General features: G+C 41.6%; 1 protein-coding gene across 1 annotated transcript; it reads right to left on the bottom strand.

Moving 5' to 3' along the window:
* Window positions 1-1,813: 1,813 nt before the first annotated feature.
* IQCE (IQ motif containing E) lies at window positions 1,814-26,703 on the bottom strand. The gene is made up of 22 exons (XM_054180342.1): window positions 26,558-26,703; window positions 24,818-24,865; window positions 24,156-24,198; window positions 22,822-22,962; window positions 22,406-22,537; window positions 21,355-21,425; window positions 20,599-20,712; window positions 20,127-20,177; window positions 19,549-19,619; window positions 19,246-19,318; window positions 18,788-18,837; window positions 15,995-16,152; window positions 15,472-15,527; window positions 14,964-15,172; window positions 14,078-14,182; window positions 13,247-13,349; window positions 10,868-10,963; window positions 10,153-10,176; window positions 8,414-8,509; window positions 7,284-7,414; window positions 6,560-6,678; window positions 1,814-2,100 (listed from the first exon to the last, which is right to left on the bottom strand). The coding sequence occupies exons 1-22, from the start codon at window positions 26,597-26,599 to the stop codon at window positions 1,970-1,972; spliced, it is 2,064 nt and encodes a 687-aa protein (XP_054036317.1). The 5' UTR covers window positions 26,600-26,703; the 3' UTR covers window positions 1,814-1,969.
* Between the last annotated feature and the right edge of the window lie 276 nt (window positions 26,704-26,979).

Raw genomic sequence — 26,979 nt, 5'->3', positions numbered from 1 at the left:
TGGGATTAAACAAAATCAGCTGCATTGTGCTGCAGCCATCCAGTTTCCTCTCTGGCTGCAAGTACTGGCATGAACTACGATAAGCCTGAGATAGAGCTTCATTGAAATCAAAGAAGCGAGACAGCTCTGACTTATTAATATTCCCTGAAACAGTGGTGACTGATTTTTAATTTAAATAAGAAGGAGGAAAAGGTGATAAAAATCTTACATTTAAGAGTGTGCTTTCTGTTTGCAGGAGTCTTTATTACTCCTTGATGACAAAGAAACCATTAGGGGCTCCACAAAAACGTCTCGGTGTGCTTGGAAAATTCAATTCTCCTTTCAGTAAATATCACATAATTTATCCAGTTCACCTTAACAAACCCCACTAGGCACTGCAAGGCCTATGAAGGATGTTGGCATGATAGCAGGAACAACAAGGTCCTCCTTCCAGTCAAGAAGGGATACAGTCTGCAAAGATCTGGAAAGACCTTTCTGACCACATTCTCTGGAGCCCATTATGTCTTTGGCCTTTCCATAGAATAGAATAGACCAGGTTGGAAGAGACCTTCAAGATCATTGTGTCCAACCTATCATCCAACACCACCTCATCAACTAAACCATGGCACCAAACACCCTATCAAGTCTCCTCCTGAACACCTCCAGCGATGGTGTCTCCACCACCTCCCTGGGCAGCCCATTCCAATGGGCAATCACTCTCTCTGTGTAGAACTTCCTCCTAACCTCCAGCCTAAACCTCCCCTGGTGCAGCCTGAGACTGTGTCCTCTTGTTCTGGTACTGGTTGCCTGGGAGAAGAGACCAACCTCTGCCTGTCTACAACCTCCCTTAAGGTAGTTGTAGAGAGCAATAAGGTCACCCCTGAGTCCCCTCTTCTCCAGGCTAAGCAACCCCAGTTCCCTTAGTCTCTCCTCATAGGGCTTGTGTTCCAAGCCCCTCACCAACATAGACAACAGCAGTGTCACACAGTGTTATTTCTGGACATAGTCTTAATTTCTACTATAATCCAACCTATCACTTCTGTTCCTAAACCAAGATGCATGGATTGGATTTTATAGATTATGTTTGTCCCAATCCATAACCCTCAGCAGACAGCTGGGAGTGCCCAGGTTTCCAGCAGTCAACCTCACAGCTTTACCTAACAACAGAAGCATAATCTCTTCCCCAGCCTCTGACTGGGCTTACTGTGCACTCACTACACATATATAGATCTCTTGTGTCAAATGTTTTCACATATTAGAGATGACCCTGCATAATCCATCCTATTTCTGATGTGTAAGCAGAAAAAGCAGTCACAGGGTACCTTTCACAGAACACTCCTGCTCTTACATACCTTCTCTGAAAAAACACAGATGATTGATTCCATCATTGGGCACTTCAGATACAACACAGCACTGTACACATCACAGCAAGCACTTGGAAAAAGAGTAGCCCTGTGGCAAATGCATGGCTTTCTAAAAAGCCTTTACGAGGTCTGCACAGACTGTAAATGTTCAGTATAAAAACAATCAAAAAAAGATATTCAAATATCACAGGGTAAAAAAAATGTAAATAGAAAGGACCTGGTAACAAATACAAGCTGCTCCCCTTCACACCCAGGCTGAAAACTGAAGCCATGTCATTAACCATTTTCTGATTAAACAAATTACTTCAGTCGACCTGGAACGAAACTTGGACACGAAGCAGCTTAGAGCTTTATTGCTTTCATTTAAATTCTAGCAACTGAATTTATAAGGCTCATTGTGAGATAAAATATTAAAAGTGTTTTGGTTTAGTTTTTAAACTCAAACTCTCTCATCATACCAGCAGCAGTGGCTTTTGGTCAAGCAATTACTTAATGGCTGAAACACTAACAAGTGTCACTAAAAAGGGGCTGGTATCTCCCCTTTCTCATCTTTGATAGGCTTTGTCTTGGAAGAAAGAGTTTTGTGAATCAAATAATTCAAGATCACCAGAGCCTGTTGCCAAAACTTAAGTGTGGGTGTAGTTTTTCTTCATCTGCACCAGCGGAGAGACAATGATAATATCATCTGAATCATCTGAGGGAGCTTCATCCACGGACAGAGGGGGAGCAGGCTGTGATCGCTTCTCAGAGGACCTGCCTGAAATAATTACAAAGGAAACACGGTCATCAATAAACAACACTGACAAAAGCAAGCCCCTCTGGGAAATGTAATATTCTCTGAGCCATTAAGTTTCCAGAATTACCTCCAGTTATGAATAACTCTAACCTCTCTCTTTCTGCATATGACCATTCCTCTTTAATAAAAGAGCATGCACAGAGAGCATCGACATACTGACCACACGTCACTTGTCTTAGTGTCTTTGAATGGTTACACACCATGAAATAAAGCAATCTGATACTGAAGCCACCTCAGGTCATAAAAATATTTATTAGATAAGGAAAAACTGACCCAAGCAAGCTTAAGCTAAGCAGAGAGATCAGAATGAGAGCTTCAGTCAGACAGGGAAAAGGGAAGGAAGGAAAGGATGGAAGTTGTCAGTGAATGGCTTTATGGCTTTCATCTCTCTCTCCCTAAAGTACCAAAAACATCACTCACATGCTGTGCCACTCTAATGACAACAAAAATGGTGTCCACACCTTGGTGTTTTTTTCACTTCATTGCTATTTTTCTGGGTGTGTTTCTATGATCCCACTGATTCCAACATTTGCAGAAACATTCAGGTCATGAACAGACAGAGTCCTAATGATTCCAGTAAATACTGGCAAATCAGAAGGATAAACTATACAAGGGCCCTGACACAATGAGTAGAATCACAGAATGTTAGGGGTTAGAAGGGACCTCTAGAGATCATTGAGTCCAATCCCCACCACCAAAGCAAGGTCACCTGGGGCAGGTCAGACAGGAATGCATCCACAGCCTCTGGGTAGCCTGTTCCAGTGCTCTGTTAGCTCACTGTTAAGAAATACCTCCTCGTGTTGAGTTGGAACCTCCTGTGTTCTAGCTTGCACCCTTAGCTCCTTGTCCTCTCACTGGGCACCACCAAAAAAGAAGAGACTAGCACCTTCATCTTGACACCCACCCCTCAGATATTTACAGATGTTGCCAAGATCCCCTCTCAACCTCCTCCTCTCAAGGCTAAACAGCCCCAGAACCAGTAGCTTGTATCCCCTCTCTGCAAGAGATCTATAAAACTAAATGATGACAGCCATTAATACCTCCCAGCACAATAGTCTCCCCTCAGCTCCACTTATTTCTCAATTTAAAACATCAATTCACTGAAGACACTGTCTCCCACAGAAGAAAACAAATTGAGACAGTCTGTGGTAGAAAGAGGAAACAGACAAATATGCAGCTATACACAGAGATTTTGACACTGAAATAGAAGGGAAAAATGTAAGGCACAGAGAATGACCCTTGGGGAGAAGAGACATTCCATGGACCTCATCGTCAAATAAGATATTCCTGACAAGGAAAAAACCCAACCTTCTGGCATGGAAGAGGAGGGATACATAGCAACTGGAATGTGGAATAAAGAAAGGGAACCACAACCTGCCCAGCAATAGAAAGACTGACAGAGAGCCTGTGAATGGAAAGGAGGAATGCAGGGAGTGCATTACATCAACCTCAACCTACAAAAGCAATGAGCAAGAACCACATGACTTTCTAGTTAAGTGAAATTCTGTTATTTGTTGACTGGTGCAGAGAAGAAGAGTTGTTTTCAGGCAGATTTATGAGCCAGTGGTATTGGTGATAAGGAGAAACAGAGAGAACTTCCAGAAGCAGGCATGGTAACTAAAAGATGCAACACTACCACCAAACAGATATTACATATGAACTAAATGAATAGTATCCAAGTCACTCTTGATTATATCCTGGCTCTTGATGTCTGAGATATTTTTGTCCTCATCTTCAGTTTAGTATACTTCAGAGTGACAGCTTTACCTTTGTGCTTGTGAAGGGGTAAGCACTGATGGACTTCAGGGCTGCTCATTATGATTGCAAGAAAGCCTCAAATTAAGCTAACAGTCGCATCCAGAGTGGCTACTGACATGCAGAGGGAAATGCTACCCGTGCTCAAGATTGCTTTGCACGTACAGAACATTTTCTTCCTTCCTGCCACTCCCCTGACAGAAACAAAATGCTGATTTTCAGGAGCTGAATTGTTATTATCAGTCCCATTTCATGGGAAGCAGCAGCAACAGCTTTACAAATCTCCTAGTCCTGGCCACATTCTGAAGACAAGCAATCCAGCATTGAAAGCTACACCACTTTTGCTATATATATATATATATTTTAGAAAGCAACCCTGCAAAGCTAAATCAGAATTGTATCAATTTATTCTAGCAGATACATAAGGTTCTTCAGAATAAATTTTCATCTTCCCTCTCAATGTCTAAAGGCCAGTGAAATTCAATGACTTACTGCAATACATACTTTTACTGAAAGTTTAAGATCATAGCAGATCTAGAGGTCACTAAATGTAAGCTTAGGCTTAGGACAAATGAAGCAAAAACTTGTTCAACAGCTGCATGATTCAAAGGAAAAGGAATTTGATTGCTTTAAAAGCACTCAGCTGTTCAAAAAGCCCCTGGCCTCATACTTTCCAAGCTGCAGGATGACCAATGAAATACATTACAGCAAACCCCAATGACAGATGTTGAAGTTTCAGGTAACTTAAACCTGTTTAAGCTACATGAATTCAAATAGCAAAACCCCCTGCTATAACCACACAGATTGCTGAGGGCTCACATTTGCTCAGAGGTGGCATTTACACCAGCATGTTCTCCATCCTTTAGTAGGGTTGCTTCCAATTTGCCTTTTGGGAGAGTTTGGTTAAGCCCTCCAATGCACCACAAGCTAATACTTCAGAGCTACTCAGTGCAAGCAGTGCTTTGGGCAGCTGTGCAGTTAGAGGAGCACATAACCAGCAAGACTCTTCACAAGCTACTTAGATAAATTCTATCCTTATCCCAGACTTTGCTAACACTTCACCTATTAGTAAAATCAGCAGCAAACAGGCTGCTTAGCTCCCATGCTTTTGGATATTCACCCAAAAAAAAGGACTGCAAGGAAGAAGGTATGAATGTTTATGGTCTCCTCTCCATCCCTTCTGGTATAAATTCTTCTGGACATCTTCTTGAATCATCACTGTGTCATAGCAATCTGCAGTAAAAGTTACCTTTGGAGACTTCATAGCTAGACAGTGACTGTGCTCTGTTAGTAGTCATAGTATTGCATTTACCACACCAGCTTCACCTTACAGCCTTTTCTCTTTGGGTCTTGGAAGCATTTCTTCAGAGGTACAAAGCATTTTTTAAGTAATTCTTTCTCTTTGAGTAGACTTTCACAACTGATTTACTCAGGGTTTAGACTAAGCATACAAAAAATGACTACTCCAGTACAGCCCAGGCAGAACAGGATGCTGCAGCATTATTTTTTAATGGGCACTCTCACCAGACATAATTAAAATAATGCAAAACTCAAAGCTTTTAGGAAGCTAGTACTACCTACTCCTTCACAAAGTAGAATATCTTCTACAATAGGGAATACAGTAAAGTTTCTTCCACGTATTTTCCTCCACTAAAGGGAGACTTCTCTATTCACAAACATTGCAAAGCTGGCTTATTCCTCAGCTCCTATCTTAGAGAAACAGCCTCAGCTGCTTACAGCATGCTCCCTTTCCAAGCAAGTCTGCAGGGACTGGCAGTTTTCATTGACAAAAGCCAACAAACTGTTTCTCAGGTCACCCTCAAAGTTGCTGTTTTTTCCTTCAACTGGTCCATAAAAGCCTAAAATATCCCACTCTGGACAGGACCAACCCTCTTTTATTTTAACTCCTTTGAAGCTGCATGTCTAAAGGCTGTCTTATCTGCATTATTGTTTTGCCTTTCTCACTCAAGTACTTCTAACATCCTCTTAAAAGCCTCTTTGGCTTTAACTTCATCTTCTCACAAACAGCCATGAGGAATTCAAGAAGGAAACCAAATGGCATAAGAGCCATAAAAAGAGACAGACATTTTCCCAGTTTGTATTACAGTAGTGCTACTTGGCAAGGTTATCCAGGATTCCTTTTTTCTCCCTAATGCAACAACAGAAGACTGCTGACAAAAAAAAGAAAGAAATGACTAAATACACAGGGCTGATTGGAAAGGTTCTTTTTCCCCAGATGTCTGCCCCCTTCAGAAACTATGTCAGGATGGTGAAAATGTTCTTAGTTTGTCTATGGCTTGGTGCCCAAAATGTAGCTGAAAGTACCATGCTGCAGCTCCAGGGCTGAGGGGATTGAAAAGTAAGTAGAGAAGCAATGCAAGGGAATACCATGTTCCTTGACTAATTACCACTCACACCAGAGAGGGACCTTCCAAACCAGTTGAGACAAAGGCAAAGCACTGTGAGGAAGATGGTACCAACACTGCCAAAGCTTTTGGTTATGTCAGGGACTGCTCTTGCCAGTTTAAGCAACATGTCCTTAAGTGAGAAGACACAGACAGAGAGTTCAAGTATGTATTTGCATGTTTGTGCAGATGTTCTTTATAAAGAAGTGGTGTGTGCACACACACAAAACATACCCTTGAGCAGAGAGAACTAACATTACCAGGAAGAGATGAGATGGAGATTGAAGGTCGCCTCTGGAATGCTGCCGAGACAGGTTTCTTCTCTGGAATGTGAACTGCAGAATCTGCTTTCTCACTTGGTGCATTGGACACAGAGGGCCTGCAAAAAGACACACTGCATAGCATGAGGCACTGAACAGTAATTGCAGTCTGTCTTCAGTGAGTATGCTGACAAGTCTCTTGGGTTGCTAGCCTCCAAGAGACAAAACCTCATCAGCTGCAGAAGTGAACAACACTAAAGTGAGGTGACAGCTAGGTAACTCTCCTTGTAACCATGGCAGCCAACATCACAAACCCTGGAGAGAAAGGAAGGATTTTTCAAGACAGAGTCACCATATATCTAAGCATCAAATCACTGTGTTCCTCCTGAGCTAATTCACTAGATGGTATTCTAGCTCCCTCCTGTTCTTTCTCTATATAACCCTTAACTTTTCCAGGTCAGGGCTTCAAATTCACTTACATTAAGCGACTGCACTACCTACCAGTTTGATAGCAACTAGAGACTGAAGATTGGGGGGTTTTGTGGTGTTTATTTGGTTGTTGTTGATGCTGGGTTTCAACCCTACCCCCAAAGAGTAGTTATTTCACTTTACGGTCCCTTGTCGATATGGAAGGGAACATGTAACAGGATATGAGAAGATTACTGCTGCCACAGAGAACACTTTCAGTTCTGTGTGTTGAAGAAATAACCTATTTCTCACTTACCTCTCCTCAAGCAGTGCTGTACGTGCTAAGTGAGCCCTGAAAATGGACTGGATGAATCTTACAATCTCATCTTTCTCCTTGTGATCAGACGACAAGTTCGAGGAATCTGATGTGGAAGACGTAAAGGAGCTCTGCAAAGCAATCAGATTAAAGAAAACTGACCTTTCACAGACTGCACAGAAGCTTGACAGAAGCTTTCATAATCTTACTGCTGATTGGGAACAGTGGTAGTACAGCAAATATTTCCAGCTTTTGGGTTGCAGTCTTTAAGGTTCTATAAGACTAAATCAGCAGGAAATGCAAATTTGATCATCATACAAGCTTTGAAGCATCTGTATTCAATTAACAAAAGGGCAGACACCTGCAAGGAAAACTCATTTCTCTTTCAGGAAGGAAACCTTTTGAAGTCAAAGGAGGTAAGGCAGCCTTCACAATGGATCTATCTGCTGCAGAAGCATTGGGTCCTACTACACTGGGCCAGTTCACGGAAATGTGAAGTGATGGACAACCAGATGGAGAGCTACAAATTAACTTCAGCCTGCTGAGGCTCCAAATAATGCTCACAGAAGTTTGCAAATCATTTACAGAAACTAAATGTTCAATTGTTAAGGAAATTTTATTCATATTCAGAACTGAGCAATCTGGAGAGAGTTTGATGTGCCAGAGGACACTACATGTCACTGGCTGAGCTTGCTGCATGAAAGATCCAAAGAGTCAGAATGATTCCACAGTGAACACCGGAGAGCAAGCAGGGTTTCAATGGCACTCCAAATTAAAGGGCATGTTATTAGCTAATGGGAGGACCAGAAAAGAAGGAACCTAGATACAGTTCATAACACAGAGGAGTTCTAGCTTGACTTTTGAGAACTGGGAACTAAAGAAGATGGGAAGGGAGGCTAGGGAATGAGCTTGCTATCATTCTGGAATTACAGTGGTGCTGCCAACCAGTGAATTAAAACATCACCAGGTGATTCAGAGAATGAAGTCTGCAAGACAGGTTGGACTTGATGATTTTTGAGGTCTCTTCCAACCTTGGTGATTCTGTGCAGCACTTCACATTGGAAACTAAACATAATGGGGTGCCCATAGAAACTAAACATAATGGGGTGCCCACTTGCCCCAGCAATTACCTTGTTGTCAGATTTTGCATCACACGTCCTATTACTCTGTAACAGTTTCTGTCGAGCTAAATGTCCTCTGAAAGCTGCCTGGAGCATAACAGCTGCCTAGCGTGGAAAAAAACAAATAGATGTTAAGTCCTGTGAAAGATGGCAGTCAAATCAAAACAAGAGTCCACAGGGACAAAGCACACAGGGAAAATAACTTTTCCCTGTGCAATGGGAACTCTTTGATGTCGTGACATTTCCTTATGTATAAGGGATGCACACATCCCCATTACAGCACAGGTACCCTGCTGCAATCCAGAGAATCCCCAGGCTGTGACAACCCATAGACATACATGGTTTAAACTCAGTCTGGGAGGTGTTCCTGATTGATCTCATCAACTGCAGTTAAGTTCTAGCTGCCAGCACTAGCTTACACTTCACAAATAGAGCATCATGCTCCCATTCCTATATTAGATCATAGCAGGCTCTGTGATGCTCTGGTACAATCAGAAATCAAGCCAAGCCTGGCAGACCATTGTGGTGATTATGCTGAACCTAAGTCTTTCCTCTCTGCTCAGATTTTATTGGGTTCTCTCCAGCAGAAAGCATTTAGATACAAAACAGAAAACTGTTTGAATTTGTTCTAGTTTCTCAAGATAACATTTTTCATCTTCTGGAAAAAACAAACTTACAATGCTACATTGTGCTATTTGGAAAAAAAACAACCAAACACCCAGCTTACAAAAAGCCTTTGTGCCAAATGTTTATCCAAAAGAGACAAGATTGTCAAAGAGTTAATGTCTTCATAATACTTAGAGACATTACTTCTTAGCAAACCTTCATATTCCTACTTCACATCTTCCTGAAAACTCATTATTGTGAAAATGAAAGCATTATTAGAATTACCTAATGCCCAGGTGGCCAGGAAGGCCAAGGGCATCCCGGCCTGGATCAGGAAGAGTGTGACCAGCAGGAGTAGGGAGGTCAGTCTGTCCCTGTACTCAGCACTGGTTAGGCCACACCTTGAGCCCTGTGTCCAGTTCTGGGCCCCTCAGGTTAGGAAAGATGTTGAGTTGCTGGAATGTGTCCAGAGAAGGGCAACAAAGCTGGGGAGGGGTTTGGAGCACAGCCCTGTGAGAAGAGGCTGAGGGAGCTGGGGTTGCTTAGCCTGGAGAAGAGGAGGCTCAGGGGAGACCTTATTGCTGTCTACAACTACCTGAAGGGAGGTTGTACCCAGGTGGGGGTTGGTCTCGTCTCCCAGGCAACCAGCACCAGAACAAGAGGACACAGTCTCAAGCTGTGCCATGGGAGGTTTAGGCTGGATATTAGAAAGAAATTCTTCATAGAGAGAGTGATTGCCCATTGGAATGGGCTGCCTGGGGAGCTGGTGGAGTCACCATCAGTGGAGATGTTTAGGAGGAGACTAGATGGGGCACTTGAAGCCATGGTTCAGTTGATTAGATGGTGTTGGATGATAGGTTGGACATGATGATCTCGAAGGTCTCTTCCCAACCTGGTCTATTTATTTCTGTCTATATCAAGTGTTATTCAAAATTCTCAGTATTGTTCACCTTGCAGGAGGTATGAAGAACAGAAAATCTGAGACCAAAAGGGTCTTTGACCATGAGCCGGCCTGAAGAACAGACACAATCTCAGTACACCAGCTCATGTCACAGTAAAACCTCTTCCAAAGAGCTACTTGTTTGTGCTTTGATGCAAAATAAATCTTTTGTTGTTTTTTTGGCCATCAGAAACATACTCACCTCATCCAGAGCAATTTCTTCTTTCTGAAATGAAAAATACCTAAGTTAATGCCACAAATATATACAAGTTATCTAAGACATATTTCCCAAATTACTCCCCAACAATGAAAACACAGAGAAATGCCTTCCCCACTTCCTCCTGAAGACTCAAACAACAAACTTAAGAAGAATAAAAAAAAAAAGCTTTTTATCTTTAAATGTGTGAGCAGTTCTTTTGTCTTTTATTTCCTAAGAAGCACTTACAAGGCCCACCTCGTATCATATGTCCTACACATGGAAGAAAGCAGCATTATATTGTTTCTTGCAGAACAACACTTCAGGTTAATGCTGTTTTCTAGGTAATTTTGTCCTGGCTGAGGGTAACTCAATATATTAAACTTCCTGTATTGTTGGGAGGATTTCTGGAAGGGGAATTTAGCATCAGTCATACTCCAATGAAGCAGCAGCACTGCCTCAGCCACTGCTATACTTGCCTTGGTTCTCTGCTCACCCATTTAGAAAGCAGCTATCTCACAACAGAAAGGGGTCTAGGAGGCTAAGAAAAAAGAAGCATCAGTAGGACTTGAAATAAGTGGAAGAGAAGACAGTGGTAAGAAATCATACTGGGAAACGCTGCTGCAGCTCCTGGTGCCTGGAAGCAAGTTACTGTAGATGCTAAAACAAGAGTAAGAGTCAGAGGAAGATGTCCTCACTGTTCCTGGTCAGAGAATCTCACCTTCTTTTGGTACATCTTCCACTGCCTCTGGATGATTTTGGCTGCTTGCTGCCTCCTGTGACCTTCATTGTCTCTAACTGGGCAGGCTGGCAAAGACTGCAAAGGAGAATCTTTAAATTTAGTACACAAGTTGGAATTCAATGAGGGAAACAGGTTAAAGTGACTCAGAAAGAACAGCACCAGATTTATTAAATGTTCATCCTGCCTGCAGGGTGGAAGCAAGTTAGAGGAAACTCTTAGTTCTGAATACTGCTCATGTTCAAATTCACCATGCAGATGACTGTTACAGTAAAACCCATTCCTGTGTCCACTTCAGAAAGGTTTTCATTTACATATACTTCTGTTTTTCTATGCATTGCTACAGCAATAGGGGCTCCAACAGTAGAACCCACTGCTTTGCTATCAGAAGTGGTCTGAATGTCATCAACAGACAGAGGACAAATCTCAGGATCCCTGATTTTGCAATTCTTTTCCAGGAAAGACTTGTATTAATTAAGTGGGGAGCTCTCTCATGTCTCATCCTGACAACTGTGGCCCCATAACCATCTTGTCTAAGCTTACTCATGAATTTGCCATCCTATGATGCTGGCAAGAGGGAGAGCTTGTGTAAGATTGAAGAGGGGAGTTACACCAACTTAAAGAAATGCATTAGAGGAAAAAGAAAGAAAGCAAGAATAAAGCAAGATTTTGCTCCAGTTATTTCTTCTGAGGTGTGGTTGTATATTCCACCTCTCACCACGTGATCCTTTCAATCCCTAATTAGCCCCTATTAATTGTCACACTCCACCTGCCAAGCAAAAGTTCACTGCAGTTCCAAAAGACAAATTTTCATTTGTTGGTGTAAAATTCCAAGGAAAGGAACAAGAAATTTCACAGACTCTGAAAATAACCCTCTTGATTCTATGAAAAGGATTTATTTATAACCTAAAAACATTGAGTTACAGGCTTAAGTTTAGCAAGTGGATCATGTTATATTAAAAATGACAACCTACTATTAAAATGAAAAATTGGTAGGAACTTAGTGATAATTACAAACAATGGGAACATTTCAATAAATGGATGGTTACTTGCCAAGAATATATATAGTCTGCAGAGGGGAAAAAGGAGCTGTTTGTTGGCTGGTTTTAAAGACTCAAGTTATTTGGTATTCAAAATACCATCTAGCATCCATCAGTTTATAAAACATGAAAAAGAATCCAAAGAATTTCACAGTATATGAAAAACCCCCAGCACCCTCTTAAGCCAGGGGATATTTTAATTCATTTTTTGGATTGCCTGTATTTCAAGGTCTATTTAAGCACAAATGACCAAAACCCCCGGTAAAAGTTTTCAACTGGTTTTCAGTTAAATGACACTAACATGACCACACAGCCTCTGAAAGAACAGCTGTCAGTGCCCATTCATCTCCACTGGCCAGTTACAACGTTTGGCAGTGGGTTGTAAGATGGCCAAGTTAAAGTTCAGTCATATTTCACACAAAAAAAATACCCCAAACTGATTACAGAACCCATTTAAGACTGTCCAGTATTAACAGATGCATGAATAGTTATTAGATCCTGGAAAATCCAGGAAAAAAGAGGTTATGGATGTCTCAACTCTAGAAAAAAAAGGGGATAAGAGTTTATTCTATTGCACTGGCATCTTACCTAAGTCTTTACTCAAGTATTGTGCCCCATCAGCAATGGAATTCAAAACAACCTAAATTTTCCTGATGATTAGTGCTTTGCATCCTGTAAACCATCCCATGAAAGAGTACCCTATTTTTCATCCAAACATAAAATATGAATAGTTTCTAACTAACTGTGCCCCTGCTGATAATTTGACCAGCATAAAAAACCCCGAACAATTGAAAAGGGTTTTTTTTGACTTCTGCCAGTCTGGCAGTGAGCAACTGTGTCTCTAACTCTCCACTCCTACAAGCCTTCCCTTCCCTCTACAAACCTGGACTGAAATTAACTAATGTTAGAGTTAGGGTTCAGAGAGAGGCACAAATGTTTGTGTGTTGTTTGTTTTGTTGTTTAGGTAAAGCAAAAAACCCAAACACTTAGTGTGCAGGCTTCTTGCAACATTCCACTGATTAAGAAAAACACACTGGTGAGGCACATAATCACTAAGAAAAGCTAAAAAAAACCCCACCCCAAGTTGCAGTGGTAATTACTGAAACAGCTTATCAACAAATGCTGGGAATTACCCATCATTCAGAATCTCTGAAAAGACACAACTAGCAGCTATTTAGACTATCAGCTCAATTAGCTATATATTAGTGAGATGCAAGAGACAAACACCCAACCCAACCAACCAACCAACAGTAGTAATAAAAGAAGCCCAAAACCACCACCACCAAAAAAACACCCCCACAAAACACCCATGTGTTTGTACCTCAGTAATCTTTTCTATTGTATCTTCTGCCATTTGTCTCTTCTCTTCCTCCAGTTCTGACTCCAATTTCCCCACTTTCTGCATCATGTTCTGAATTTCCTCACTGTAGTTGGAGGAAAAAAAAAAGGTATTTATCACTAGAAATTGTCTGTTGCTCTTCCTGCTTTGAAAATGCTGAGCCTTTTTCATACAATTTGGTTGCTTTGGGTTGGTTGGGTTTTTTTGAGGCCAATGTGGGATACTGCTCAGGACAACCTGATACATATTTTCACAGTAACAGACATGTAACACCAACTCTTAAGTTCAGATAGGACAGCCCTACATGAAAATTACAAAGTCCCAAGGTTACAATACCATTCTTGATACTATTAATATTACATCTAGAGCTGCTACAGTTTCACATTTGTTGAAGTCTTTTTCTTACAAATCAATAATGATATATCTTTCTTTTCTTTGCCACCCTTGCACAGGATGATTATTCACAGTTACACGGAACACATGAAGTGGAATGACATTGGCAATGGTCTAGAAGCACAGGCCAAGATAAAGACACTAGAGAAAATACATCTCCAAGCCCAACATGGCAGCTTTCTCCTCCCACTTATCTTATTATTCTTGATTACAATTCTTATTTTTACTACATTAGTCTTCTGCCTCCTCTACCACCCTACAGAATTCTTCCTCTAATAACTTACTCAAATTCCTCCAAAACAGTTCTGCTTAAACTAATTCCCAAATTCCTGAAAGGATTTTGAGCCATTTCAAAAGAGAATTACACTTTAACAGGTACCTTTTGGCTCTGAAAGTGTCTAGTAATACAAAATGCAGTACCTTAAAGTCTGCTGTTCTGTAGTCTCTTCTCCCATTTTATTCTGCCACTTCTGCAGCTCCAGCTCCACTTCTGCCTTAGCCTGCACTAACTGCTTGATATTTAACCTACAAAGGTATAAGGAAATTTATGCCATACTTAAGAAATTCATATTTCAACAAGGTAGGGTTTTTGTTGTTTAAACTTCCAAACATAGCAGATTCTCATATTCCTAAACTGCCTAGCTGTTGGATTTCTTCCTTTCATAAAACACAAAATGCAAGCACACTTTGTTCAAAAGCAAAAAGCCTCTCTGCATGCTCTCACTATGCATTCTTGTTCAGAGTCAAGCTGACCCAGGAGGGAGAGTGTCTTATCAACAATTTGTCGCTGTGTGCACAGCTCTGCTTGTGACAGGATTAACCTGCCTGCCCTTGTGCACTGACACACCAAACGAGTCCAAGCCATAATGGCAAAGCAATTGCTTAACGAGGAGAAAAGAAGACACAATGCACCACACAGCAGAAGGCAGGCTGGAATGGGGAAAGTGGCAGACCAGAGCAGAAACTTGTTGAAAACCAGGGCATATTTTTTACAATAAAATACTTGTAAGCAAGCAGCATTGCATCAAGTGACATATAACCCTTTAAAAGCTACAATATGAAAAAAGAGTCTTGGAAAACGCGTTAGGAACCAGCAGAAATCCTCATTTTCCATCCTCTTGCTGTTTTCTGGTGTGTAATTTCACAAGGCTAGTAAGACTAGAAGAAGCTTTTGAAATAAAGGCTGAAGGGACCCTCAAAATTATATTGCTGAACATGTGAACAAATGGCAACATCATTTCATAATGTGACAGGACATAAATCACACTTCCAAAAGAACAACATCTCAGACAAGAGTTGCACTTACTCTTTATTGAGAAGGAGATTTTGAAGTGCCTTCTTATCACTCTTCAGTTTCTTCACCAGGCCTCGGAGGCGACAACATTCCTCAGCGTGGTCTAGCTGTGGAGCAGCTGAATGCTCCTGGTCTACAGAAGGTGAAGATGACACAGCAAGTAACTGTGATGACTCACTATCTGCTGATGACACCATGGTGCTCTCCATGGCACTTACTTTCTGAAGAGGATAAATTTACAGGAAAAAAAAATACAAAAGAAAAAAGAAAACTAAATTTAGCATAGAAAGATTTTATTCAGGCCGTGAGAAAAGATCAAGGGGGATTTAACTCTAGAATGTGCTTCTATATGTAATGAGAGAAGAACAGAAGGGATGAAGAGCACATGGTACAGACACAAGTCTGCTTGTATCAGCCAGAATACACATGGCTGATCCCTGAAGGACTACAAGCCATGAGCACAAGCCAGTGGTTCTGCATTTCCCTCTCAAAGACAGGCCACATGATTATGATCACTTACTTTTTCTAGTTCTGAAATCCGCCTCACCAGCCTCTGTCTGCTCCACTCACTGTAATCTAAAAACAACAACAAAAAAGTACTTAAAATGTGAAACCACCAGTGAGTCAACACTGTTCTTGGTTTTGGAAACCTGTCCATATAGAGAGGCCACCCGAAGACCTCTGAAGGCCAACTTTAAATATGTAGCGATGAAAAATCAAGAATGTCTTAAAATATGCTCAGAAGTCAACGCAAACCACATGCATCAGTTTTCAGCAACTGAAAAGCAGGTTTCCAGCAGAATGTTAACCCTTCAAGTGATTCAGGTCCAAAATTCTCAGGGATAATAGTAAAAGATACAGCACATCCAGGAGTCAGAGCAAGACTCCTGTAAGAAACTTCTCATTCCAACATTTACCCTTACTGAATCTTCACTTTCGTAATAACTCCCTTACTTCCACCATTATAAGGCCCTGCTCTCAAACACATCTTTCAAATGCACCTAAATCCCTTGCCACATGTTCACCAGCCTCTCAGCACATACTTTTTGCTTTACTGGAAGGAGGAGAATTGCTCAGTACGTGATCAAGATCTTCTTTCAGTCTCCGATTCTCAGTCTGCAGCTCCTTGATGTTCCTGGATAATCTCAGGACAGAAGCATTCAGTGCCTTCAGTTGTTTTTGGGTGTCTCTGCCCTCTGTGCTTGGGAACAGGGTCAAAACCAGAAAGTTAATTTAAAAGCAGAGAATAAAAGTAGCAGCATTAAAAAGAGCAGAAGAGCTTCACTAATTAAACCAGCTGCCTATATTAACTGTGTCAGCTCCCTCCCAATAGGATTTCTGACCATTTTCAACTTGATGAGTTCCCTATTCTTTTGGGGAACAAAAACATGCAAAGGCCATCTTGACCAACACTGTCACTCCTTTAATTTGTGGCAATGAAGAAGATACTCTGAAACTTTTACTTCCTCCCTCACTAAGGCACAAACAAGGGTGCTGGTACAAGGTTTACTCACTTAGTTGTCTGTGTTGTTAACCAATCTTATAATGTTTTAGCAGCAGTCTTCAGACCACTGGTTTACAAACACTCATCTTCAGCCAATTAAAAGACTCCTCCAAAACCTGTTCATCAAGCAAAGCTATGCTGCATGCTCTGAATTTAGTTCTTTCACTTAAGAAACAGATTGAAATTGGAAGAGAGAAGGCTGCTATACATAGATGGAGTAATTCTCCAACAAATCCAGTACACAAGTGTATTTTCAGATAGCTGTGAATGCTGCTTCAGTGTAGAAGAAACTATTCCTGTGAAAGTAAACCCCAGAGAAATGTGTTTCTTCATTTAAGGTACATTTCAATCAATGAGAGACTTGAAACAGATTTGAAGAGTACAGCTAACATTGGTGTGATGGGAATAAAAGCTGTCAGAAAAGGAAAGCCTGCTATGCCTTAAGACTGTTTAAATTTATTACAGAGATTTTGCCTTGTTAAATTGTCTAATAAAGGGGGAAGAAATCTCAACTTCTAGATGCACAAGGTTGCAGAGTTTGTTCACAAAACAGATCTCTAGTGAGGTGAAATACTTGTTCTTTATCCCTATGGGAAAATTCTTAGGAACTTGCTTCTGGAAACAAAGGTCTGAAGTAACTGACAGACCTACTTTAGGACAAAAGCCACTGCCAGTGACAATCACAGAACAGTTTGTGAAGGAATCTTGCGTCCCATCTACTGGAATAATTACAAGATAAAGAGGGAGACAGTCTACAATTAACATATGAGTGTGAAAAGCCAAATCTAATCCACCTTTTGGAAACTAACATGAAATGAAGCCATAAAACCAAACAAATAAGGCTGCCCAGATGTCATCCATATAGCTGTCCCAGGCAGGAGGAAAAAAAAAGCACAACCAAAACTATGATACAGCAACAAAAATGGGAAGTGACAGAAGTGATAGAAATCATAATCGTATCACTGAGGGCCATTATTTGAGGTTCATCAAAAGCTGAATGAAAGAGCTGCACAAAGCATTCTGAGGACTTGAAAGGTTGCCTAGTTTCTCACTACTGTTGGATACTACAGATTCACATATAAATAACCATGTTTCAGTAATAACACTGAAAAAGAGGAGCTAAATGCCATTCACTTCAGCCAGAAATAATGCAGACAAGCATCGTGAAAGAAACACTCTCCTACAATGCTTTCTATGTGCCAGCGTCCTGACCTTCAACATCATTTATTATTTCAGTGCTCAGCCTCTCCAGAAGAGACTGACAGTCACATAATAGAGAGAGACTGCCCTGACCACTGCTCTTTGAAGCGATGAATAAACCAGGACAAGGAAGAGACCTGATGACTCATTTTCACCTGTGAATAAATGAGTTGTGATGGCTCACAGCCTGGAGAGGCTGGACACTGCCTGCCTGAGCCAAGAGAGATTCTTTTGGGTTTTTGATTTTTCAAACATTGACAAAAATTGCAGTTTTCAATACATAAGAGACAGTGAACTAGGGAAACACAACTACTACACATAACGACCCATACAGATGTCTAATATGCTTCTATCCATCTAAATTACACCCCAAATTAACAGAGGTGCCTGTACTTAACACTAGGAAGGGCAAGCATATTCTCAGATGGCATGGTTACAAATTCTCCTATCCCAAAAGGCTACTACCCTCTTGGCTCACATTAACACTTACTTGCATAGATACTTTTGACTTGCCCTCTTGCTGGAGCTTTGTCCCTTTTGCTTTATTTTCTCTGTAGACCATTCACCCTCACCACCATGTATGTGCCTGCATTCTAGTGCCAAGCACTAGTACAAGCTTCTCTGACAGTGTCTCACTAGTGCCACTCATTGGTGTCTCACCAAATCTACCCTGACCTGCAGATCTGTGACACAGGAAAATGTTGACTTCAAAATACCTTCTTTGCAGCATATACCCTAGGGCGAGATGCAGAACTGACTCAGGAGCAAAATGCCAAGCTTTTAGTCAGTTTGTTTCCATCACCAGTGATGTCAAAATGTGTGACTGTGGAGGAAGATGGATTTTATTTAACAGATAAAATTTCAGAGCTTTCACATATTTAGAAAGTAGATCTAGGGTTTTTTTCCACATCCACAAAAATATCTACAAGGAGAAAAAAAAAAAAGACCAAAAACGTGACTAAGACATATGCCAAAGCTGTGAAACCAACAAGAGCAGTACCAAAAAGCAAATCCATCAGTTTAAATGACAAAAACTGCTCCCATGTAGTAGCTTTCCATCAGTTAAAGCAGTGTAAGAGTGATATATATGAGACATACATGCAAACATTTGCCTCCAAAGAATGAAACATACTTTTTCCTTATAGTCTCGGATTTTGCCAGCAGGAGTTGGAGACGATGAACCTGTGACATATAAAACACAGACTTCGTTAAGGAGCTAGCTGTGGAAGCTGACATTGTTACTGCAACATGCTTGCTAATTAAGTGAAAATCAGAACAAGAGCCTTGTAGTCTTGTTACTACTGCAGAGGAAATGATGCCATCACCAAAAAATCAGGCTACTGTTGTCCTGGCTTTCATCCAGATGCTACACTTAGACATGTACATTTTATTTCCCCATTATGGTTAACACACTGAGGAAAAGTTTTCTAGTACATATAGTTGGAGTTAAGAGAATACCTATGAAAATCTGATTCCCATGACAGGCACTGCTAAGCTGTGGGGAATCTAACTAAAATATTCTGTTTATACTTTGACTCAGCAGCTAAACTTCCTCTCCTGTATGCACACCGCAGGACCTGTCAGATGTACCTCCTCAGAGTAGGCTTCTACAGCTGTCCTCATTTCTTCCAAATTAGTGGTCTTCATGTCTGCCTGAAATTTGCTGAAAATACAAAATATATATCTATAAAAAACTCATTCTTTCAGACAGCAAAGACATTGCAAAACCTGTTGGTTTACAGTTTCTGGGTAGGTGGTTTACAGCTGCTAATATGATCTCAGTTCACTGAAACCTCTTAAGGAACAGAAGAGTACAGATGAAAACCAACATAGATTTCAGATTCCCTTCATTATCTCATGCAATACAAGCCTCTATATCCCCCAAAGTCATACTTAATAGTGTTGTCTTTCTCCTTGCACTGTTGTTCTAGCTTGAGAATCTTCTGCTTTAATCCACTAGCCACCTACAGAAAGAACAAAGAGCTCATGAATCCTAGAATAATCCATCTTTTCCAGAAGTTTTATTTCTCTGTAATGTTGCCCTGTGTCTTTATAAACTGTACCTAATCAGACATACTTTTTGCTATATACTTCAGTAGCTAGCAATACATGTCTGCTGCCCTGTGACAAAGGGAACACTAATGAAATCAAATCCCTAATTTCTATCTGTGGTAACAGAAGCATCTTAATATTTATATTCAGTCATTAAATAAAATGACTCTGCCCATTACACTGATAAATTAAATGCAGCAGAAAATAGGGAGAATGCTTCCTAAACAGATGCAAGGTAATGATGGCTCCCTAAAGCCCAGGATCTTTATTGCTGGTTTCTTATCTGACTAAAGAAGTAATGGTTAAATAAGTCCTTAATTGCTGAGCCTTTTTTACTTAATTTTATTATTTAGTTGTTTCAGCTTGGCAAGAGGAAAAAAAGGAAAAATGAAAGCAAAAGGTAATGAAGAAACTATTACCCATCCATTATCACTCCTCTTTTCTAACAAAGTTCGTGCCAGCTGAGAGCCCTGCAAGATAAGAGAAAGCAAATGACCAACCTCCCTACTTCATTCTGCTGTCAGCTCTTTACACGACTTTCAAACTGCCTCTCTCATCTACAGCTTCAGTTCTGAAGTCCCTATTCCCATTGTTTTCTCTTAAACTTTCCCAAGATGGAAAAGTGACAACCACAAGGAATTAACTGAAAATCAGGTCTTCTAACTATGACACTAAATGCTTCTGAGTCTTATGGGCTTGACAATAAGGCTTATCTTTTGCTTGCTGGTTCAGGTCTGAGCTAGACTGGGGAGCCAAGATACACAAACCACCACTCACATTCAAGCTCATCATTCCTAGGAGCCAACACAGAATTGATATCTAAAGACAAAAAGAGGACCACACTGCTCAGCACTTGTTTGCTCCTCTTTTATTCCCCCAAGAAATAGTCACCCTGGAAGGATCCAACAGTTGTTCAATCTGTTTATCCTTCCTATTGTTCTCTTCTTCTAGGCGACGCAGCTTAGTTTTCATTCGATCTCCCTCACTCTTCTGAGCTTGTATGGTCTAGAGGAGGGGAGAAAAATCATAAGCACACTCCAGAAATAGAAGCACACTGAGTTTTCACATCAAAACACATTTTGATGTCAACAATCCAAATACAATAGTCAGGATGAAGCAAAAGGAAAGAAACCAGAGAGACCACCACACTAGACCAGAGCTGACAGAGAAGGCAGGTGACAGGGCAAAGTGTAATACTTCACAGAAAAGCCATCTTACACAAATGATCTACAACAGCCAAGACAACTGTCTATAGGCACCCCTAGTGCTCAGCATGTTCAGTCCTCATCTTTCATACAAAGAACTAAATTCAACTGACAAATTGTTAAAATGTCATGGGTAAAAGCCAGGAGATAAAAAAAATAAAGGAGGTGAAGTGCCAAAAAAAAAACAAATGCCAGTGTCCAACTAGGGCCATGGCTGGGGTTCAGGACTGGGTATACTTCAAAGCTTCCACATCCAGTAGTCAGAAGTATCTATCACACCATAAGAACAATGAAATTGCCTTAAACAGACAAATATAGTTTAGCCTTACATTACAAATGTCCCTGTTGTAGAAACCAAAGTACTCTGAACCAACAAGGTGTAGACATCTACAGGAGGATGGAGCTATGCTATGACTTTCTACACAAGAATTGGAGACTCTACCTTTTTCAGTTCTATAATTTCATCATACATATCTTCCTTTTCTTTGTAGTCAGGAGTTCCAGGAATATAGCCTGCAGACAGAGGTATGTAAAATAAGCAGATCTGAAAGAGGTATTTTTAACTGACCAACCAGATATCTTACACTGAAAGAAAAATATCTAGAACAGCACCAAACTGAAAACTAGGCTTTTGGGGTTTTTTTTTGACTTTTAGATGGAAAATCAGCAAGGGAATTAATTTTAGAAATGGAGGTGAAATGGAAATGCTACTGTATGAAACTCCTGCCAGATTTTACAGCAAATTTCTCCTAATTACTTCTCCCTGGTGCTAGATTAAAATATCCATCTCAAGAAAGATACACTCTTCACAGAAGACTGCAGTCATCTCATCCCAACAAATGAATTAGTCACAAAGATTTCTACAAGATAACCAAAATAGATGTTTCTATTTCTCCCTATGTAGAAGTCTATCCTCTTTTAAAGTTGCCACAAACTGTGTATTACCAGTAACAGCACAGGTGTCATTTTAAATGGAAGTGGGATTCTGAAGTTTACAGCTTTCCTTTAAAGAAAGGCATAAGAGAAGTTTTAAATTGTGCTCTTCTTCTAAAACTCAATTGATTTCAGTATCACAACCACATGATAAAACATTTTCTAGAGAAGAAGTAAAAGGAGTCAATTACACAGAATTTCAGGCAAGCAGATGGTTTCTATCAATGGGTTCCTAAACTGTGTTTTGCAAAGTCACAATAAATTGTCTACAGCTGGCCCATTGAACCATATTATATCTGCAACGTTTTCAGCTGCAAATGCAAGGCAAATTGCAAAGAGTTCTGAAAGCTAATAGTGATTCACTGCTCACAAAAATGTGGAACCCTCTGTCTTATTCAATTTAGAGATCTCAATAGGGATCACATTTTGACATGTGTATTTTAGTGCAGGCTAAGCTGAAATGGCTCTTGCTATACTAAAGCCAAGTTCTTCAGCAACATGTGTTTTCACATGGAAAAAAGATCATTAGCTTCTCTCTACCACACCATTGCAACATTTACCACTACTAGAAGAACGGGAATGTTTTGGCTTCTTCATTCCTAGAGCTTCCTTCAAATATTCTGGAGTGCCACTAAAAATGTTAGTTTGCATAGGCCCCACATCAATATCTGATTTCAGAGGATGGCTCATTCCTGCCAACAAAAATGGAACAAAAATGCAAAAATCAGGGATAACTGTGAATTAAATTTATAGATTTATTCTGAGTAAATGCAACCCACAAAGTTCCAGATGCTGTTAATTGCTCCCTCTATAAATTCCAATGCTCGAGATAATTCCAACCACCCAAAGAAACAGCAGTGAAATGGCTTCTTCTGTAGCCTACAACCAACTACAAATTTATTTAAGAGTTTATATGTTCAGCTGTCCACAACTTGAATTTTATCCATATAAGCAGATGAAGTTTCTATACCAATACCTTGTTTCAGTGATCCCAGCCACATCTGCCTTGGATTTTTAACAGCTGCAGTCTCGAGACGTGCACTGCCTGTTCCCTGCAGAGTTTGCCAAGCTGCAGCTCTTTTCGGATAGAGTTGTGTGCTAGAGCTGTATGGAGACTCTGAAACAAAAGAAATTATCTCAGCATTGCCTTAAAAAGTTTAGGCCACAACAATTCTTTCTGTCTTCAAGGTTCCCAGACAGTCCTTTTACTTAAAAAAAAATAAAAATCAGCAGAATTTACCAACAAACTACTTGGTTTAGACAGAGCAATGGGACAGTCACCTACAATGAAAAAACATGATCAAGAAAAAAAATCCAGTTTCAAAAAATATTAAGGGCACCATCAGCAAGTCTGCAGATGACACTAAACTGAGCAGGAGTGTTGATCTGCTCAGGGGTAGGAAGGCACTACAGAGATCTGGACAGGTTAAATTGATGGGCTGAGGTCAACGGAATGGGGTGTGATAAGACCAAGTACCAGGTCCTGCACTTTGCTCACCACAACCCCAAGTAACACTACAGGCTTTAGGAAGAGTGGCTGGAAAGCAGCCTGGTAGGTGCTGGTGGACAGCCATCTGAACATGAGCCAGTAGCATGCCCAGGTGGCCAAGAAGGCCAACAGCATCCCAGCCTGTAATAAAATCAGTGAGTTCAGCAGGAGTAGGGAAGTGATGGTGCCCCTGTACTTGGCACTGGTGAGGCCACAGCTTGAGTACTGTGTTCAGTTCTGGGCACTGTATTGAGGTCCTGGAGCATGTCCAGAAAAGAGCAATGAGGCTGGTGAGGAGTTTGAAGGGCATCACACAAGGAGCAACTGAGGGAGCTGGGGTTATTTAGTCTGGAGAAGGGTAAGGGGAGATCTCACTGCTCTCTAAAACTACCTGAAAGGAAGCTGTAGTGAGGCTTGTGTTGGTCTCTTCTCCCAGGTAACCAGCAATAGGATGAGAGGAAATGGGTTTACATTGTGGCAGGGGAGGTTTAGACTTGACATTAGGAAAAACTTCTTTACTGAGAGAGTGGTGAGGTATCAGAACAGGCTGCCCAGGGAAGTGGGAGTCACCATTCCTGGAAGTATTCAAGAGGCATGTAGATGTGGCTCTTGAGGATATGGTTTAGTGGTCATGGTTGGACTCAAGCTTAAAGGTCTTTTCTAACCTTAATGATTTTATGAGTCTACAAGCACCAGTGGATAACTTTAAAGAGAACAATAAGATATTTCAAATAAATATTCCAGTTCTTGTGTCCAACCAACCTATCTTGTTCTGCAATAAGGGAACCAGAAGGAAGAGCCCACAACTTCAGAACACTTACTTGGTGACTTTGGAGGCTTGTGAAAAATTTTCTTTTTTAACTTCTGGAAGAGAAAAAGAATTTTTCATGCATTTAAAATCTTCCACTCCTCAAAGATTGCAACATAGAATCTCAAAATTCACTTTGATCTCCACTTTGCATTAAGATTTTTTTTTCTAAGACAGAATCTTCTGCTTAGAAAAATATATAGTAAATAGTAGCATTAAGTATGTGCAGATTTAGCCACACCAATGGCCTGAAGTTTTATGCCACAGATAAGAGTAGTCTATTCATGCTCAGAACACTAAGACCCTCCCCATTAGTATTAAATACAAGTTGCAGCAAATTCCAGATGATCACAGAGTAGAGGGTGATCTGCAGAAACATTTAGCAAAAGACTTGCTCAATTCCATTAAATCTCTGTAAAAGGATTACTCAGGCCTGTAACTTGATAGAACAGCAAAACTAAGGCAAACATCATTTTCAGATGGCTTTAGAAGCCAGAATTACAACTGGAATTAGAGGAGGCTTTTGAATCAAACTACACTGCAAGAACACTGTTAGTTCTCTTCTCTTGAAGAGTGTCATATCGACCAGCAGGCACTGCACAGATGTAGCACGTGAGAACATGCTGGGATGCCTCGGAGGGCATTCATTCACAGCACACCACCACCAAAACTCACCATTTCTCTGTCTGATTCACAGGTTACCACAGACAGGCTGTCCTCCCCCTGGGAAAGAGACATCAACTGTCACATTTGCTATCAAATCATTCAATATAAAGCACATCCAGAAAAACTTATACCCTTTCAGCATCACAAGAGTTTGAATGCAATACATTCAAGCAGTAAATGTTGTCACCACTGTTGCAAAAGCCAGCAGAATTTGCTCTAACACAAACATTCAGTACAAGTCACTTCAGACTCAAGATAGAGACTTATGCACTTGATGCTCAATGTTCAGGTGCCCCACTTTTCTGCATGAATTTCATAAAATAATATAACCAACCAGGTTGGAAAAGACATCAGAGATCATCAAGTCCAACCTATTACCTAATACCTAACACCTCCTGACAACTAAACCATGGCTTCAAGTGCCACATCCAATCCTTTTTTGAACACCTCCAGGGACGGTGACTCCACCACCTCCCTGGGCAGCACATTCCAATGGCCAATTACACTTTCTGTGAAGAACTTTCTCCTCACCTCCTGCCTAAACTCCCCCTGACACAGCTTGAGACTGTGTCCTCTTGTTCTGGTGCTGGTTGCCTGGAAGAAGAGACCAAACCCCACCTGGCTACAACCTCCTTTCAGGAAGCTCTAGAGAGCAACAAGGTCTCCCCTGAGCCTCCTCTTCTCCAGGCTAAATTTCTCCACCGGTAAGATACAAGCAGCAACTCATCCAGCATTCTGTCCCCTTCCTCACTCATTTGTTCCTATCCTTGCTATGCTACAGGAATGTTCAGTAAACTTGACAGAAATGATTAGACTGAGAAGAAAAAAAAAACACATCACAAACCAAAAACCAGAAAGGTTGATTTTTCCTCAGACTCAGCTGACAACTGCCTCTGCCTCTCAGATGTAAGCATATCCACAGAAGAAGGAAAAACTCCCACTTTGCTTTCAAACTATCTGAATGTGTGCTGCCCTCAGAGTGAGCATTTTCACTTGCTACTGGCTCTAAGGTGCTTACAGATGCAGCAACCTTCTTTGGACAGATACTGATCTCTGTCTGTAAGACACGGGGTGAAATATTTTTGGCAATCCAGGCTGACAGAACAGGAGAACAGACTGAGAACAACAGAGCAAGTAAAACAACATTTTGTGCTGGCTGAGAGCAAGCAGGCCTCTCACACACCAGGCCATACAGTTTTTAATTTCCTGAGGCAATATTCCTTGCAGCACACTGATTATTTTTGTTATTTTAAGGCCTTTCTATCGCTCTGGGAGATCTATGTAACTGCTGCTATCAAATTAGGAATCAGAGAACGTGGAAGGTGCCCAGACCTGATAGATGGTAAACAACAAAATGTTCACCAGGCTACAAACGTGTAATAACAAAAACATCAGAGTCCTTGGACACCTTCACAGTCCCTTCGCTCTCGCAAAACGGGCCCAACAAGAGAACACAGCGGCTCCCCATGAAGGACCTGCCGGGAGGGAGGAAAGAGAACGCTAGCTCGCACACCCCCCCACCACCCGCCCACTCCTCCCTCGCTGTACTACTACTACTGGCCAGCCAAGGCGATACAGGCGGAACTCAGAACCCCACGGGCTAGAAATGGACGCAGCCATCCTTCTACCTCTTAGCCACTGCCTCGGGGAGACTGAGGGGACTCCAAGTTTTGCTCCGGTCCCAAAGCCCATGGGAAATGTTTCCCAGGCCGGGGCCTTACCCTCTTCCCTCCCACTCCCGCTTCTTACCAGTTCCCCATCCGCCGCCGCCTCGCAGGCTCCCCGGGCCATGGCGGGAGGGTGGCGGGGAGGCCTTAGGGGGTGGCAGGGCAGGCGGGGACGAGTCGGGCCATGGTGGGGGCCATAGTGGCGGCCACGGGGCAGGGGGCGCCCGCCTCCCCCTCACGGCACTTCCGGGTTGTGGAAACCATAGCAACCGGCCGCGCGCCGGGGTGGGGCCAGCGGCGGGGCCCGCGCAGAGCCGGGAGGGCTGGGGCCGTGCCGCACAGCACGAGCGCCACCAAGCGGCCCCAACAGGCAGGGAACCCGGGCGGGCGGCGGGGGGCAGCCTCCAGCAGCAGCGCAGGGACAATCCCAAGCGCACCACGGCCCTGAGAGGAGCGCCGCTCTCAGCCGCTCCCATAGGCGCTGCCTCTGCAACAACCTTGGGG

This window comes from Dryobates pubescens, chromosome 4 (genome assembly GCF_014839835.1).
Source record: "Dryobates pubescens isolate bDryPub1 chromosome 4, bDryPub1.pri, whole genome shotgun sequence".
Lineage (NCBI taxonomy): Eukaryota > Metazoa > Chordata > Aves > Piciformes > Picidae > Dryobates > Dryobates pubescens.
This window is presented reverse-complemented; position numbering and strand designations above follow the sequence as displayed.

Bases quoted from the DNA above. Each gene is read 5' to 3' on its own strand.
- IQCE (XM_054180342.1), bottom strand. From the start codon at position 26,599: ATGGCCCGGGGAGCCTGCGAGGCGGCGGCGGATGGGGAACTG. The intron at 16,153-18,787 runs GTATGTTTCATT...CCTGTTCCCAAG, and splicing joins TCCGAGACTATAAGGAAAAA to CACAGAGGGCAGAGACACCC. The intron at 10,964-13,246 runs GTACAAACACAT...TCTCCTTTGCAG, and splicing joins CAATAGAAAAGATTACTGAG to TCTTTGCCAGCCTGCCCAGT.